The following is a 16,253-nucleotide window of genomic DNA, read 5'->3' on the forward strand; positions in this document are numbered from 1 at the left end:
TAGGTATGTCTGTCGGCACAGAGTTGTTAATGTAATGATGTAGTTAATACAGATAAATGATGGTCCATTAACAGATTAGGATTCTTGTATAAACTTAAGCTTTGGTGCTACTACCTAATCTTCATTGATCTTCCCAATTTTATTCAGATGTTCACTGGCTATGCGCGAATTTGCTATAACTTCCCAGCAGAAACACTGGGCAATTTGCCTGCTGAATCTGCAACAAGTCAGCCCTGGCACAAACTGTTAAACCAACTATTTCAATGAAGAACAACAGTTAGAAAGATTAGCATTATTTGTACACAAACTGTGAAATGTGCTGTTTGTATCAAATCAAAGAGCGAGGATCGTGCTGGACAGTCTGCAAGTGTCACCACTAGCTTGCCCACAAATCACCAACATTAACTGTACATCTTTGGAATGACACCGGAGCACTCAGAGGAAACCCAGGCAGCCATGTACAAACTCCTTATGGATATCAGCGGAAATCAAATCCCACTTTTACAGCTGTCACTGTACAGTGCTATGCTACTAGGAAAAACCCTAGATAAGCACTGAACCATTAAAGACTTTAAGATGTCTCAAAAGACAAAAGTAATATTAATTAATTAGTTCTGCTCGTTTTTGATACTTCTGAATTCCACAATATTCCAGCTTGACAGTTAACTTAGCTATAGATTGTGCACATCATGTAAACAAGTCCCTGGGTCTGCAGAGATCCTTGTCATTTAGATTTGACTCCAGCATTTGTAAAACGCAAGTTAGAACATACAGGAAAATTAAAGATATTTTGCTAACAGACTGCAGGGAAATCATGACGGTTTGGCATATGTTCACTGGGCCCCAGCCCTTACTCTCCCTTAAACACACCAGGGCAGAGTTTCTGTGGTGCTTTTGTACTACAGATTTCCTGGAAAATCTGCACCGCGTCCCATTCAAAAAAAGTAATTTAAAGGTGTTGGAGTACTCGTTTAAAAAAAATCTAATTGTCAAGAAAATCTCAGACTAAATAAAGTCTTGATCCCAAATTAACAAAATGGTACTGCACCATGTTGTCATGACACAGGCACCAAATTCAGATCTAACACTCCTCACTGCATTTGGTGGGACCACACTGATTTCACATGCAGAATTAATTAACTTGAGGGGAGTTTAATCAATGGAATCCCACGACTAAAATTTGCCTCTTCGTCATGTCATTCTTAGTTATTAGAAATAACTTGGGGGCAATCCTACGCACCTCACTGACAATAGCACCAACTATTTCCCACAGACAAGGCCATGTAAATGAAGACTATGCTTTATAAGATTCTAGATGCATGCCAAACAACGCAGTAAAAGGGTTTTGCAAAATAAGGGAAGGAATGAGTCAGAAGTGGACAGAGCCAACTGGGGAAGCCAGCCAATCAGCTAGCTATTCAGCACTATCTATGCAGTTAGAGCTTTGTATCTTTTGTCAAAGTTGATTTGATTAAATAATTTGAGTAGCTGAATTGAGTCAATATTTATAACATTTCTATCAGCCAGTGTTCCATGGTAAAAACAGGCATATTTAAAAAAGTATATTTAGTTTGCATCATAAATGTCCATTTTCAGTCCAAATATGCATGAAGATGTGCGTTGTTCCCAAGTGTGGAGACAGGCCATAAGTATATGCTTACAATGACAAACGTAAACCTTCTATTATTAGAATAAGATCACCATCAAGTTCAATATTCTAACACATCTTTTTGTATTTTAATGTAAGGAAACAGTTTAAGATGTTACATTCTGCAGTTATGTCAATATTCAATGGTTCAAATCAAATAATTAGTGCTTTTCTTTTAATTTCTCAGTCTCAATTGCCTCCAGGTTAATGTAAAATTGGGGCTCTTTAATTCCCTCTACCACCACCTCCCACAACACAATTTAAAAATAAAAAGCCCTTTAAAAAAGTCCAAAGCCAATTAACAATAAAATAAATTACTTTCCTGTCTTTCATTAGTTTTCTTTTTTTAAAAAAAAAGCACCCTCCCACTACAAATGTGACCTCATCAGTTCTATGCTCCTTTTGTGTGAGTTGTTCCAGCATTACTTCTGGAACAACACACACAAAATGCTGGAGGAACTTAGAAAACCAGGCAGCATTTATGGTGGGAAGTAAACAGCCAACACCTCGGGCTGAGATCTGTCATCAGAACTGGAAAGGAAAGGGGTAAAAGTCAGAATACGGTGATGGGAGGGGAAGGAGGACTAGATGGCAGGTGATAGGCAAGACTCAGTGAGGGGGAATGTGGGTGGGAGGAGGAGGAGGAGGAATGAATTAAGGAGCCGCGAGGTGGAAGAGATAAAGGACTGAGAAGGAATCTAGCAGAGGACAATAGACCTTGGAAGAAAGGAGGAGAGGAACCAGAAGGAGGTGATGCACAAGTGAGGGTAACCAGAATAGGAAGTGGAAAGGTAGAGGATGAGGCAGGCGGGGGGAGGGGAGGGGAGGGGGTGGGAGGGGAGTTACAGACGCTATAGAAATCAATGTTCATGCCTTCAGGTTGGAGGCTACTCAGATGGAATTAGTGTTGCTTCTCTAGCCTGAGTTTGGCCTCATCATGGCAGTAGAGGGAAAGAATTAAGACATACTGGGACAAACTGAGTTAAGTAAGTCTTTCTAGCCTGACAGGATATATCCTCGGAAGCTGTGGGAAGCAAGGGAAGAGACTGCTGGGGGTCTAACAGGTTTGCATCTTTATTAGCCTTATACAACAAATTAGAAGACTGAACAAGAGCAGATGTTCCCTTGTTCTAGGAGGACAGTGGGCATAATTCAGGAAAATACAGGCTAGTGAGCCTAACATTAGCAGCTGGGGCTCTGATGGATGGGTATTCTGATCACTGTCCTTAGTTACCTTATCTGGATTATGATCAATTCAGTCAGATTACATAACAGGTAATTCTTCAGTCAGTGACCAGGGTGTACCCAACTTTTCTCAATACCTCTGATGCTTATTTGTCCTTTTATGGGTCATTTGTGAAATTTACTGAATACTTGCTCTTTCGTCTCACCTAAACCAGCGTAGATGGACTTCCCAGTTCAGCCACTGACAATACAATGATATAACAGGCTCTAACTGATTTAAATGGAAACAGATGGCATGCCAAGCAAGTTCTGACCTGACAAGCAAATGTAGTAGAGCCATAATATGCAATGTTATTACATCCAGTGTTCCTGAAATAGGTTATGCCATAGTCAGCCAACATGCTTATCACAGATTCATCAGCTCCAAGTGAATAAATCAATCTGCTTAAATTCAAGTTCCGTATATTCTCTTTGAAGACCATCTTTTTAAAATTTTGTTTGTATCTATTGTTTCTTCAAAGGATTTGAAAAGAAACAGATTACATTACTCCAAAATGATAATTCTGAAACAGATGGGGACGCCAGACTCTACAGTAAACTAGCAATGAATTGCTAGAAGTGTAGACGAGTGAACTTCTTGCTTCTATCATAACTTTGGATGTTAGAACTATGAATCAGGCAATAAATCAGTAAGACTAACATCCACTCTTATTCTTGTTTTCCACAAAACTCAATGAGTAGGGTGCAACAATTTTGCTCACACTTTTTATAAACAAAACTTAGATGACAAATTTACTAACACTTGCCATTGCAAAACGTTACCACACAAAATGGAGCAGCAGCACCTGGAAAGAGTCAGATCTCAAGGGTCTACGGGAATAGATAGAGGTCATCTGCTATGAAAAGGGAGTCGTATAATACTGCTAATTACCCACTTGACCCAACACCTACCACCTAGTCCACAGATCTCATAGATGATCATTCAGCCACCTGAGAACCAGAGAAGTCATCCTCAAATTCAGGGGACAACGTAAGAAATACATTAATATAGGTTAAAAACCAAAAGTGGGCTAAGGAATGGAAGATGGAGATTAACTTGGACAAGTTGGAAGTGATACATTTAGGGAAGTTAAATCAAGTCAGAAAATGGTTAATGACGGAGTCCTGCAGTATTGTAGAACAAAGAATCCAGGGGTACCAATACGTAGAATGAAAACAGCCGGACAAGGTGGTGAGGACTGCAAATGTCACACTGCTTTCATTGAATGGGGCACCAAGTACAAGAGCTGGGATGAGGTATTACAGCTATACAAGACATTAGTAAGTCTGCATCCAGAATACTATGTGCAGTTCTGGTCACCATTCTATAGGAAGGATGTGATTAAGCTAAAGCGTGCAGAAAGATTCTGCCAGGACTGGAGGGCTTACATTAACAAAGAAAGTGGACAGGCTCGGTCTGTTTTCCCTGGAACAAAAGAGGCTCAGGGGTGATTTTAGAGATTTATAAAATCACGAGGGGTATAAGATGGTCTGTCAGTCCTTTACCAAGCATAAGGGAGTCTTGCATGAGACAGCACAGGTTTAAGTTGAGGTGGGAAAGACTTACAGGAATTGACAGGCAGCTTTTTGACCCCACACGGTGTTGGGTATATGGAATAAGCTGCCTGAGGAAGTGGCAGAGGCAGGTACAAATATACCATTTAAAAGATATTTGGACAGTTATATGGATAGGAAAGGTTGAGGGATATGGGCCAAAGAGCTGCTTATGGAGTGTTGTGAATACTCAATGGATCAGGCTGCACCTGCAGGAAGAGAAACGGAGCTAGGCTTTAGGTTACCACCATTTTCTGGTTTTATTTTAGGTGCCCAGCTTCTGCAGTTTAAAACTTCTCACATTAATATGGGTGAACAAATTACTGGACAACTTCTGGAAAGCAGGGACTTAAATTCAGCTAAAAGAATAGACCTGTGGAAAGCTGAAAGTGTACTGCATGAAGATCCGGGGTAAATTAAAAAAAAAACTTAGGAAATAAACTGCCTTGAGCTTAGGTCAAACAAGCAGAACAAGATGAATTAATTTTGCTTAGCTTTGATTAAAAACAAAATAAAGTAATAACCCAAACTAAAACAGGAGTGAAAATATTGTACCTCTGATGGTGATGTCCAAAGAAGCGCACGTCTACCTGATTGTCTTGACGTTGCATGACTTTGGCAGGCCAAAAACCAAACCCCTTCATCCGTGCCCAAACCAACTCATGATTGGGAACCTAAATTAAAAAACAAAATTGCCACCTTATACAAAAAACTGAACAGCCCAATTCTTTGCAAAATCCATTTTTGCCAGGAGTTGTGAACCAGCATTCAAAAGATAAAAATAAGGGATACAATCTGCACTGAATAAACTGAAAGGATTACAGCCCACAAGGTCTTAAAATTAACCGCTCAGTTCTCAGTGAGTAAAATGGGAAATAGCCGAGTCTCCTCCTCACAAGTAAAATGAGAAGGGATGCAGAAATTAAACTGAGCTTGAATGTCTGTGAGAATCAAATTCTCAATCACCAGATTTGAAGGGGAATAGTTTACAGGGAACCAAAAGGGTAACACTTATTCCTTTAAGCTGGCATAGACTCAATGGCCTAAAAGGCTTCCTATGGTAGGAGGAAAAGTTAAATCATTCCTACAAAATGAAAAAAATCTGAATAGAGCAAGTAACTTGCAATACACCAGCCTAATACTGTACTTCTCTGCAACTTGTAGAAGGAACGTGGATTCCACATGTTGGTTAGGGAAATGAAAGCTTGGAATAAAGGTGAGAGATTGCGGGTCAGTTACACAATCATGAAAAATTGCATTTATTATTTAAATTAGATTAGTTACCACGCCCAGATAAAACAGGTTCTAGGCCACAGAAGGCTAAACAAGGAAGGATGAAGGGAGGAAATTATTGAGGCTCACATTACTCTACTTTTTCTTTAACTCCTCTGGCTTACAGCGTAGTGCCATGTGACTGTACAGCAAACAGAATTTAAATTAGGAACCATGAGATATTACATTTAATCATGGAGAGTTATGTAGATACTGAAACAGGATCTACAGTACAACCAACCATCCATTTACACCAATCATTCATTATTTCCAATTTTCATTCTCCCTTATTCTTACTAACTCACTCCTCCCAGATTGTACCACTGGTAAATGGGAGTGGGGTGAAAGACAGAAAAATTAGAGTAGTCTTAAAGGCAAGTCAATATGGCAGTTAAAAAGCCATAGAAAAAGCTGTCCTTTATTAACCAAGAATATGAGAGCTGTCAAACTGGCTCTGGGCTAGAAATGAATATAATGCTAGACAGGATGCAGCACTGAGTACTGCACGTAGTTCTGACCACCACATTAAAGGAAACATATAATTTCACTAGAAAGAGTGCAGAGGAGATTTATAAAGACACTGTTAGTACTGGAAATTGCAGCCACAAAGGAAGATTATACGAGTCTGGGTTGATCTCCTTGGAAAAGGTGGCCAAGGGAAGACAACTGATCTGAATATAATCAGATTTAGAGTAATTGATAAAACAGTTGTATGTGGTGGGAGGCAATGGGGACAGTAGGGGAAGAAAATGGAGAGAAAGAAATGAAGGAAACCTTAATCACCCCCGCACCCCCACCAATAAATTGGTGCCACTCAGGAACTCTGAAAAGATGGTAGAGCAAAACAAACCTCAGCACATTTAAAATGTTATTTGGACATGACCTTGAAAAACAGTGACCCGAGTGCTATGGAAGGTGAAATTCAGCTACACAGTTCTTTTTGGCCAGGAAAGGCAGAGGTTGAATTTAGGTCCTTCAGTGGTGTAAATTCTCTATGGTTTTATGACATACAAATCAATGAACAAAATTCACTTTAAGACAGCTGCAAGAATATTAGGAATATTGCTACGTTGTTTATTTTGTTAAAAATTCAAAGGATACACATCTTATTAAGCGCAGCTACTTGTAAGCAGCACATTTGGTAATAAGTGTATGATTTATTTTAGATTACTTTTAAATTTTTATTGATAACTGTAAATAATATCAGTAGGTTAAAAAAATCTTTCCAGATGGCGCACAGTTGGTCTAAAGATGAAAGTGTTCTCACCCCAAGTATACAGATTTTTAAACTTTGTAAATCAGTGAGCTGTTTGTTAGGTCTCCCCTCTCGCTGTGAAACGTGGACATCTCTTTCCCCCCTCATTAGGGAGGGAGAGAGCCTGTGGTATGTTGAATGACCGGGTGAACGAGTAGTTTTTGGGGTACTGCAAGTCTGTGTATTTATTGATGCTTTGCTGCACGCTTGAGTGTTCAGTGGAGGGTGCTGATGTTCTTTAGCTGGTGGTGGGGTGGGGGGTCATTGCATTGCTGCTGCTTGTATGTGGTTGGGGGAGCTGGGGGGGAACTTTGGGGTTCTAACGTTTTAACTCATTCATTCTTTGGGGCACCTCTGTTTTTGCGGATGTTGCGAAGAAAAAGAATCTCAGGATGTATATTGTATACATTTCTGACATTAAATGTACCTATTGAAAGTTGTGAGCAATTTTTCAGTGGGTTCTTATGCTTTGAACAAAATTATAAATACCTGATGCTCTCACAAAAACACCGAGGTATCGCATGCAAGCATAGACAGCTTTGACATTTTAATTCTCAAACTTTAATGCAGTGGTACAATATATTAGCATTCTGTCAGTGTAACCAAGTGACTTGAGTCCAGATTTCAAAAAAGACAACTCTTGCAGTATGTTATGTCCCTAGATCACCATTTTCAATGCTTCCAGTCTATTAATGCTAAATATACACTGACAACATGAAACAAAAATTTTAAAGAAATGGTATGCAGTCAAAGTAGTCATGTGGATGATATGCAAAAGTAAATGAAGCAGCTTTTACCATCTTTGGATACAAGTCAGTATGGAATAAACTTCACATAAAATTGTATCTACTATCCCCACATGTTCAACATTACAAAATTATCCAGTCTTCAATGCCAATAGTACATTGAGTGAATAATTAAATTTAAAAGCAGCAATTAATCAACTTACACAAGGATAGCAGAACCAATTCTCTGGTCGTGCATTGGATAAGTAGAAACAATTCTTGCAGAGCTGAAGTTCTGCTAACTGGAAAATGAAAGGAATTAATGAATAAAATAAAAAACTTGGAATCACTTCAAATCCCTGATCACATTTTAGATTAATAAATTGAATTGATTAAAATACCAGTTATAATTAAGTTACTGAAATGTAGAAATTACATCTACTGTAAATTTTAAAGAATGTTCAAAATTTGGTGGTCAGGAAGCATTTTTGGAGAGTGAGAAAACAAATATAGATCTGCTTCCTTCTCCATAGATTTTATTGCCCACTGAGTATTTCCTGCACTTTTAATTATGTCAAGTATTTTTTCAATAATTATTTTTGAATCAAAACATACAAGATGAGACTCAAACACAAGATGCAGGAAAACCCTAGCCGTTTATAATTATTTTATGTAAATAACCTTCTCTTCCTTAAGATACTTATCCTGTGCTAAGTTTCAAAATTATTAAAATGCTATTTTGCCTTAATTATATATTATACACCATTTTATTGAAAATGTTAGAAAAGAAAATAAAGTAGCCTCCAACCCGATGGCATGAATATTAGTTTCTCTGACTTCTGGTAATTTTCCTCCTGCCCTCTCCAATTCCCTAGATCTAGTCTCTTATCTTTTCTCCTCACCTGCCTACAACCTCCCCCAGTGCCCCTCCTCCCCTTTCTTCCACATTTCATTCTCCTGTCCCATTAAATTTCTTCTTTGGCAACCCCCTATCTTTTCCACCTACCACCTCCCAGTTTCTTACTTCAGCCTCCCTCCCCCACCCATCATCTTTTAGTTTGTATACCTTCCCCTCCCCACACATTCTTATTTCGGTATTTTATACTTTTCCATAGATGCTGCCTGACCTTTTGAGTTCCTACAGCATTGTGTGTGTGTGAGATGCTCTAGATTTCCAGCATCTGCAGAATCTCGTGTTTAAGAAAATATTACTTTAATTTCAAGAAGTTAATTATGATGAAAATCCTTGATAGAACTTTGCTAACCTTTAAATGTGTGAAAACTTGTTTTATCTTATTCTAGTCAATGCACTACATTATGATTTGATCTGAATAAACAGTATATAAGACAAGCTTTTCACTATAGCTTAGTACATGTGACTCTAATAAACCAATACCAGTGCATAATAAATTGTATTAAAATAGTGGAAGAAATAAATGGGCAGACTATTATTTCAACGGAGAGAGAATTCAAAATACAGAAATGCAAAGAGACTTGGGAGTCCTTGTGCAAGATACCCTAAAGGTTAACCTCCAGGTTGACTTGGTTGTGAAGAAGGCAGATGCAACGTTGGCATTCATTTCTAAAGGTACAGAATATAGGAGCAGGGATGTGATGTTGAGGCCCTACAAGGCACTCGTGAGACCACACTTGGAGTATTGTGTGCAGTTTTAGGCTCCTTATTTTAGGAAAGGATATACTGACATCGGAAAGGGTTCAGAGAAGATTCACGAGTATGATTCCGGGAATGAAAGGGTTACCATATGAGGAATGTCTGGCAGCTCTTGGGCTGTATTCCCTGGAGTTCAGGAGAATGAGGGTGGGTCTCATAGAAACATTCCAAATGTTAAAAGGCTTGAACACATTAGATATGGCAAAGTTATTTCCCATGGTAGGGCATCCTAGGACAAGAGGGCATGGCTTCAGGATTGAAGGACGTCCTTTTAGAACTGAGATGCAGAGAAATTATTTTAGTCAGAGGGTGGCAAATCTGTGGAATCTGCTGCCACGAGTGGCTGTAGAGGCCAAGTCATTGGGTGTATTTAAGGCAGAGATAGATAAGCCAGGGCATCAAAAGGTATGGGGTGAAAGCAGGGGAGTGGAGATGACTGGAAGAATTGGATCAACCCATGACCAAATGGTGGAGCAGACTTGATGGGTCCAACAGCCTACTTCTGCTCCTATATCTTATGATCTTATTTCAATACTTCACAACTCAAATTAACCAAGGCACAATGATATCCACCTTGGAAAGGGGAGGCAGAAAATGTAAGATGATTTGAAATAAGTATCAATGAACATAAAATTAAGCCAGGTAATACTAATAATTAAGTCTAGTAACACTATAATTGTAAAGCACAACAGCTGCAATTTTATTAAGATAATTTTTAAAAAATTCAGTGGGCAATAGTCTCCATGGAGAGGGAAGCAGATCTATATTTCTGAGTTATTTTTCACTCCCCGGAGACACTGCCTGATCTGAGAACTTTGAACATTCTTTAACAATGCAATTCAAGAGTCAATGTGAGAACTATTCTTTCATCAGATCAGAAACACTATTTGCTTGCTGTTACTGTTTGCATTATGTGTTTTTTTTTATTACACATTGGGTGTTTGACAGTCTTTTTATGGGTTATTTCTTTTTTTTGGTTTCTTATGGACACATTTTTTTTTAAGTTCTCAGCACATTGGGTGCCTGTTAGGAGATGAATCTCAAGATTGTATAACATGATGAAATGGCAGAGGGGACTCTATGGCTGAATGGCCTAATTCTTCACCCATGTCTTATAGCTTTGTGATAATTCAGTATTATTAAGAAAAGAGGAAAATTTGTTAAAAAAAAAATAACTCGTCCCACTTAAAATCCTAAAATGATTGGTTCAATTTTATTTTCCACAGGCTTAGGCCTGGTGATTGTACAAAACTGTCAGGTACAAAAACATTATATTATGAAATAATTCAGGGCATGGTATTCTTACAGTAAGTTGGTAAATCTTTATGACTTTTTTTTTTGAATCATTACTCAGCCTTGAACCTCAGGAATAAATGGGTAGATGAGATTCAACCACTACTGCCATGTTAACTTGCATACTGATTGACCAACACAAGCTTCAAGTTATACATTGAGATCTGTTAAAATATGAAACAGCATCTTGGACTTCAGCTACAAATGACCCCAATCTACAGTACAATGGTAATCAGAACATTAAATGGTATCATTCTAATTTCTACCATGAGCCCTGCAAGACTCAGTTGGATTCCAAGTGCCTGATCTCACAACAGTTTTAAAGACAAGCCAGTTAAAGTACAGAAATGAGAATTAGAGAAGCTCTAGATAGCCACTCATCCAAATCCAATGTGTGCTCCATACAAGTTAAAATGTCTCCAAATAATTAAAACCATGCCTCTGACTGCATGCAGATGGATAATGAACTGTGGATGAGAATGTTGGCAAAAATTAGTTCAAATACAGTTTTTACATTAGCATAAGCACCAATGGATTCTTGGATTTGTGGCTGTGTACCATAACTGTCCTGACAGAAATTGGTCCAAGTGTAGCTACTGAGTTTGGCAAGAAATGTATTGTTTTATTAAATTGCTTCATATTTTACAGCTTACCTCATGGCAAGTGTCTTTGAACAGAGCCCTGGCTACTTCTGCCTGGTCACTATCAGCTGCCAAAAGAGAGGTAATTCAAAAATTATACTACTTATAGTAACACGATACAGTATTTCTTACAATGGAAAAGTTAGCCAAATGACTGGAAGAAATTAGAAAAAGAGAACTGACCAATGAGGCATTCTTGCCTCAAGAGGCAAACTACAGGCCAGAGATTCAAACACAAAGTTTAGGCCAACATTAATTTTGGAACTGAAGTGTTATGTCATTTGTATCCTTGCCTGTTTTAGTGTACATGAAACAACCCATTTGTTGAGAAGCTCACCTGGTGTCCTAACTTTTCTACTTTAGGAGCAATACCAAGCAATTTGGTTATCATAACTCCGAACGTTATAACAGTAACTATACATTAAAATGCTGTGAAAAACTTTTCCTTCCTTTAAATTAGCATTTAAAAAGGAGGGAATCCAAATTAGAATGCAAGCATATCAAGAGGAAAAAGAACAAAAAAAACCTGAGGAACCAAAATTACTTTCTATAATTAAAAAAAACTAATGGATTTTAAAACAGTAATAAATGAGTCTGGGGCTCCATATGGACTACAGTCACCATTTAAAACACATCTGGAATGAAACAGGAAAACATGAAGGAAATAAGGAAGCCTTCATTAGAGACATCACCATAGCCTGAAGAGAATTTTGTTTGAAATAGCAAATTATCAGTTATAATAATGTGAATACACAGAGCACCAAAATAAAAGAAAGGAAACTGATGAGTTGACAGCTACAAATGAAGCCACAATGCTAAAGCTTTCATTCACAATGCTAAATTTACAAAACAAACAGAAAGCAGCAAAATTCAGCACACTGGATCAGGACATTTGCGAGTGACACCAGGACTAGAGGTGTAAGGGACAGCGAGGTAGACTATCAAAGCTCGCAGCGGGATCTGGACCAACTGGAAAAATGGGCTGGAAAATGGTAGATGGAATTTAATGCAGACAAGTGTCGGGGGGGGGGGGGTGTCACATTTTGGGAAGACAAGCCAGGTTAGGACCTACACAGTGAATGGTAGGTCACTGAGGAGTGTGGTAGAACAGAGGGAGCTGATAACACAGATCTATTTTTCCTTGAAAGTGGTGCCACAAGTAATAAGGTCGTAAAGAAAGTTTTGGCACATCGGCCTTCATAAATCGAAGTATTTAGGACAGGAGTTGTAGGGAGATAAGGGAAAATTATCAAGGATGTTGCCAGGATTTAAGGATGTGAGTTATAGGGAAAGGTTAAATAGGTTAGGATTTTATTCCCTGGAGCATAGGAGAATCAGAGGTAGATTTGATAGAATAGTAGCTGAAAGGCCCTCAGTGCTCTATGACTATGAAAACAAATTACAGATACTGGAACCTGGAGCATAGGAGAAAACAAACTGTTTTAGGAACATCTGCAGAGGCAAAGAGATGGTCAATGTTTGGGTTGGGTCCTGACGCTGTGACTTGACCCAAAATGTCAACAATGCTTTTGGTTCCACGGATGCTGGAGCAGTTTTTAAAAAAATTTTCAACACTTGCATCCTGGGATACTTGCCCCAAAATATGAATCAATTCTCCTTTCAAAATTAAATGCTCTACACCATTGTACAAATGGGTCATTTTTTATTCTTCATGAAAATGTAACTCCCATTTGACAAAGAAATAGAACAGTTGAAAATAAGTGGAAAAATACAAAAAGTACAAATCATTTTCCTCCATGACATATATAAAATCAAAATAAAATTTTCACATAATTCAGATTCCTCCTGAGATGAAGGAAGTCAGTCTGTCAGTGGGTGCCGTCCCAAATCTGGGGTTGGTGGCTATGCACCTCCATCTTCTTCGATCTTGCTACAGCACAGAGTACAGCATCTCCTCCAGTTTGTTCTTGCTGGCCACCTTGGCACCGCCTGCCGCTGCCCCCGCCAAACTCGAGCCCGAGGCCGTGTCAGCCTCCAGCCGTGGCCGCTTCTTCGAGCTCTGCCCTTCCTTAGGCGGAGGCTTTGGGCAGGTCCAGGCACACGGTGCAGTGCCCAAGTTCATCATGTCTCTTCTAACTAGGTGCATAGCATACGATTCGTAGATTCGTGGTGAGGCTTTAATCTCTTCCACGAAAGATGGTGTTGGCTCACGAGGAGCTCATTCACCCTTTGTCAGGTCTTGTTGTTTTTTTTTTTATTTTTTTTTTATTTTTTTTTATTAAAAGTCCTGCTGGGTGTCCTCACCCCCTCCTCACCAGACTAATTCTGGTAGGGGAGCTGGCCCAAGTCGTTGACCACTCGACCATGGCCCCCGTCAAATCTTTCCGAGTGTCTGGCGCCCAACTGAAAATCATGATGAAGGAAGATGATGCACTAAAAATATTCAAAAAAAAAGTGGATTGCTGTCAAATGATGGCCCAAAAGCTAACCTGGCACGACCATCAGAACAGCAGCTGGAACACATTAGAGACTAAAGAAGACACCCACCTTCCAAAACTAGCTTCATTCCTTCCCTGATAATAGAGAGCAAGCACGAAAGAAAAATCACTTTGGCATAGATTCAGATGGACTAGAATGCTGTTCATCTAATTTGAATTGAATTGTAGGTTAATTCCATTAATATTAACTACCTACTGCATTGCAAATAAGCAGAATAAATAATCAATTAGTAATTAAGTGCATATAAAAATAATCTCACCTCCATAGAAAAGTATGGTATTGTGAAGAAGCAATTGGGCATCGGCTTTAAACTCGTCAAAACTTTTGTATTTGTTTTCGTTCAATTTCTAGAAAAGAAATTAAAACAATTTTAAAGACATCATTTGAGCACTAAAGCATTATTGGTTTAGCATGACTAAGTAAACCAAAACCTGTTTTATACAAAGGGATTACAAAATTTTCTGTATTGATATTGAGGGAAACATATTCCATCCTAAATTTCAACTTTAAAGCAATAAGCATGGAGCTTTGCCTACTCCAATTTTAGAACTTTATTTTACTTTATGATGGTAGACTGTATAACCGAGCAACATCGAATCCAGAATTCTGGTGACAGCTGCTCAAGATCAAATTACTCAATACAATAGGCTGTAATCTGTACATTGTTCCTGTGCTTGTCCTTCAAAACTTATCCACTTAGTCCAGAGAACAACTTTAAGCAGTAGAATTAGGTCATTTGGCCCATCGAGCATGCTCTGTCATTTAAACAGGGCTGATTTTTCAACCCCATTCTCCTGCAACCTTTAAACCCCTTACAAATCAAGAACCCATCATCCTCTGCCTTAAATACATCCAATGAGTTGATTTCAATGGACATCCGTGGAAAGGAATTCCATCGATTCACCCCCCTCTGGCAGAAGTAATTCACTTCAGTTCTAAAGGGATGTCTCTTTATTCTGAGGCTGTGCCCTAATGATCCTAGACTCTCCTAGTCCAGCGGTCCCCAACCACCGGGCCGCCGACCGGTGCCGGGCTGCAAAGCATGCGCTTCCAGGCCGCGAGGAAACGATATGATTTGGCGATAGGAATCAGCTGCACCCTTCCTCATTCCCTGTCACGCCCACTGTTAAGCTTGAATGCACGCGAGGTCAATACGCACGTGTCATTCATGTCAGCGCGGGAAGGAGATCAACTCCTCGAGCTTGCAAATGACAACGGGCTGAAAAGCATATTTGACATAACATCTCTGCCGGCATTCTGGATCAAAGTCAAGGCTAAATATCCTGAGATAGCCACGAAAGCACTGAAAACGTTGCTTCCATTTCCAACATATCTCTGCAATGAATGCAATGAAAACTAAATTGCGGAATAGACTGGACATAAGGAACTTCCTTCGAGTATCGCTGTCTCCCATCACCCCTCGATAGGACCGTCTTGTTGCAGGAAAACAAGCCCAGGGCTCCCACTGATTCAGCGATATTGGTGTGTTGCAATGATTTTATATGTTCATACGGGGGAAATATGTGCTGTGTGTTTAATATCCAAACATTACTTAAAATGTTATGATGCTATTGACTTATATAACCATATAACAATTACAGCATGGAAACAGGCAATCTCTGCCTTTCTAGTCCATGCCGAACTCTACTCTCACCTAGTCCCACCGACCTGTACTCAGCCCATAACCCTCCATTCCTTTCCTGTCTATATACCTATCCAATTTTTCTTTAAATGATAATACCGAACCTGCCTCTACCATTTCTACTGGAAGTTCGTTCAACACTTACTTCAAGCTCCCCTGATAATTGACTTATCGCTATATTCGTGCGAGCAAAATATGCGCTGTGTGTTTAATATTAAATTCGTTAGATAAACCCTTTTAGAAATGAAATTGAGTGTATTAGCCACTTATCACCTATATTGTGTTCGTGATTAACACCCCCCACCCCGAACAGAATCACCAAAAACGATTTGTAGAAAAAAAAAATCGGCACATACACGCATGCGTAAATCACGCATGCGCACTGGTGCCCGTGCAAGGCTTCATGGTCATTGTAGTCTTTCTTGGGGTAAACCCAACGTATTTGACTGCTATTCTTGTTCGTTGGCAACCCTACCAGCCACCCCCCTCCCCGGGTCGGCCGGTCTGCAAGAACATTGTCAATATGAAACTGGTCCGCAGTGCAAAAAAGGTTGGGGACCCCTATCCTAGTCCACTCTATCCAGACATTTCAGTACCTGTAAGGATTCAATGAGATTCCCATTCTCAATCTTCTAAACTCCATTGAGCACAGGCCCAAACCCATCAAATGCTCGTTAAGCTTTTGATTCCTGGGATCATTCTTGGGTCAGCACATCCTTCCTTTGGATTTGGGGTCAAAGGTTGCTTATAACATTCTGAATGTGGTCTAACCAACACCTTATAAAGCCTCATCAAGACATTATTGTGCTTAAATTCTAATCCTCTCTAAATGAATGCTAACATTGTATTTGACTTCCTTATCACCAA

At 39.2% G+C, this 16,253-nt stretch overlaps 1 protein-coding gene across 4 annotated transcripts in view; it reads right to left on the reverse strand.

Annotated features, from left to right (window-relative positions):
• zmynd11 (zinc finger, MYND-type containing 11) overlaps positions 1 to 16,253 on the reverse strand; it is a 150,119-nt gene that overhangs the window by 18,729 nt on the left and 115,137 nt on the right. For all 4 annotated transcript variants that reach the window (XM_072254015.1, XM_072254016.1, XM_072254014.1 and 1 more), the window contains 4 exons: positions 14,004 to 14,091; positions 11,297 to 11,352; positions 7,903 to 7,980; positions 4,982 to 5,100 (listed from right to left, as the gene is read on the reverse strand). In XM_072254015.1, coding sequence (XP_072110116.1) covers positions 4,982 to 5,100; positions 7,903 to 7,980; positions 11,297 to 11,352; positions 14,004 to 14,091 — 341 coding nt within the window. The remainder of the gene's footprint in view (positions 1 to 4,981; positions 5,101 to 7,902; positions 7,981 to 11,296; positions 11,353 to 14,003; positions 14,092 to 16,253) is intronic.

This window comes from Mobula birostris, chromosome 3 (assembly GCF_030028105.1).
Source record: "Mobula birostris isolate sMobBir1 chromosome 3, sMobBir1.hap1, whole genome shotgun sequence".
NCBI classification, from domain to species: Eukaryota; Metazoa; Chordata; class Chondrichthyes; order Myliobatiformes; family Myliobatidae; genus Mobula; species Mobula birostris.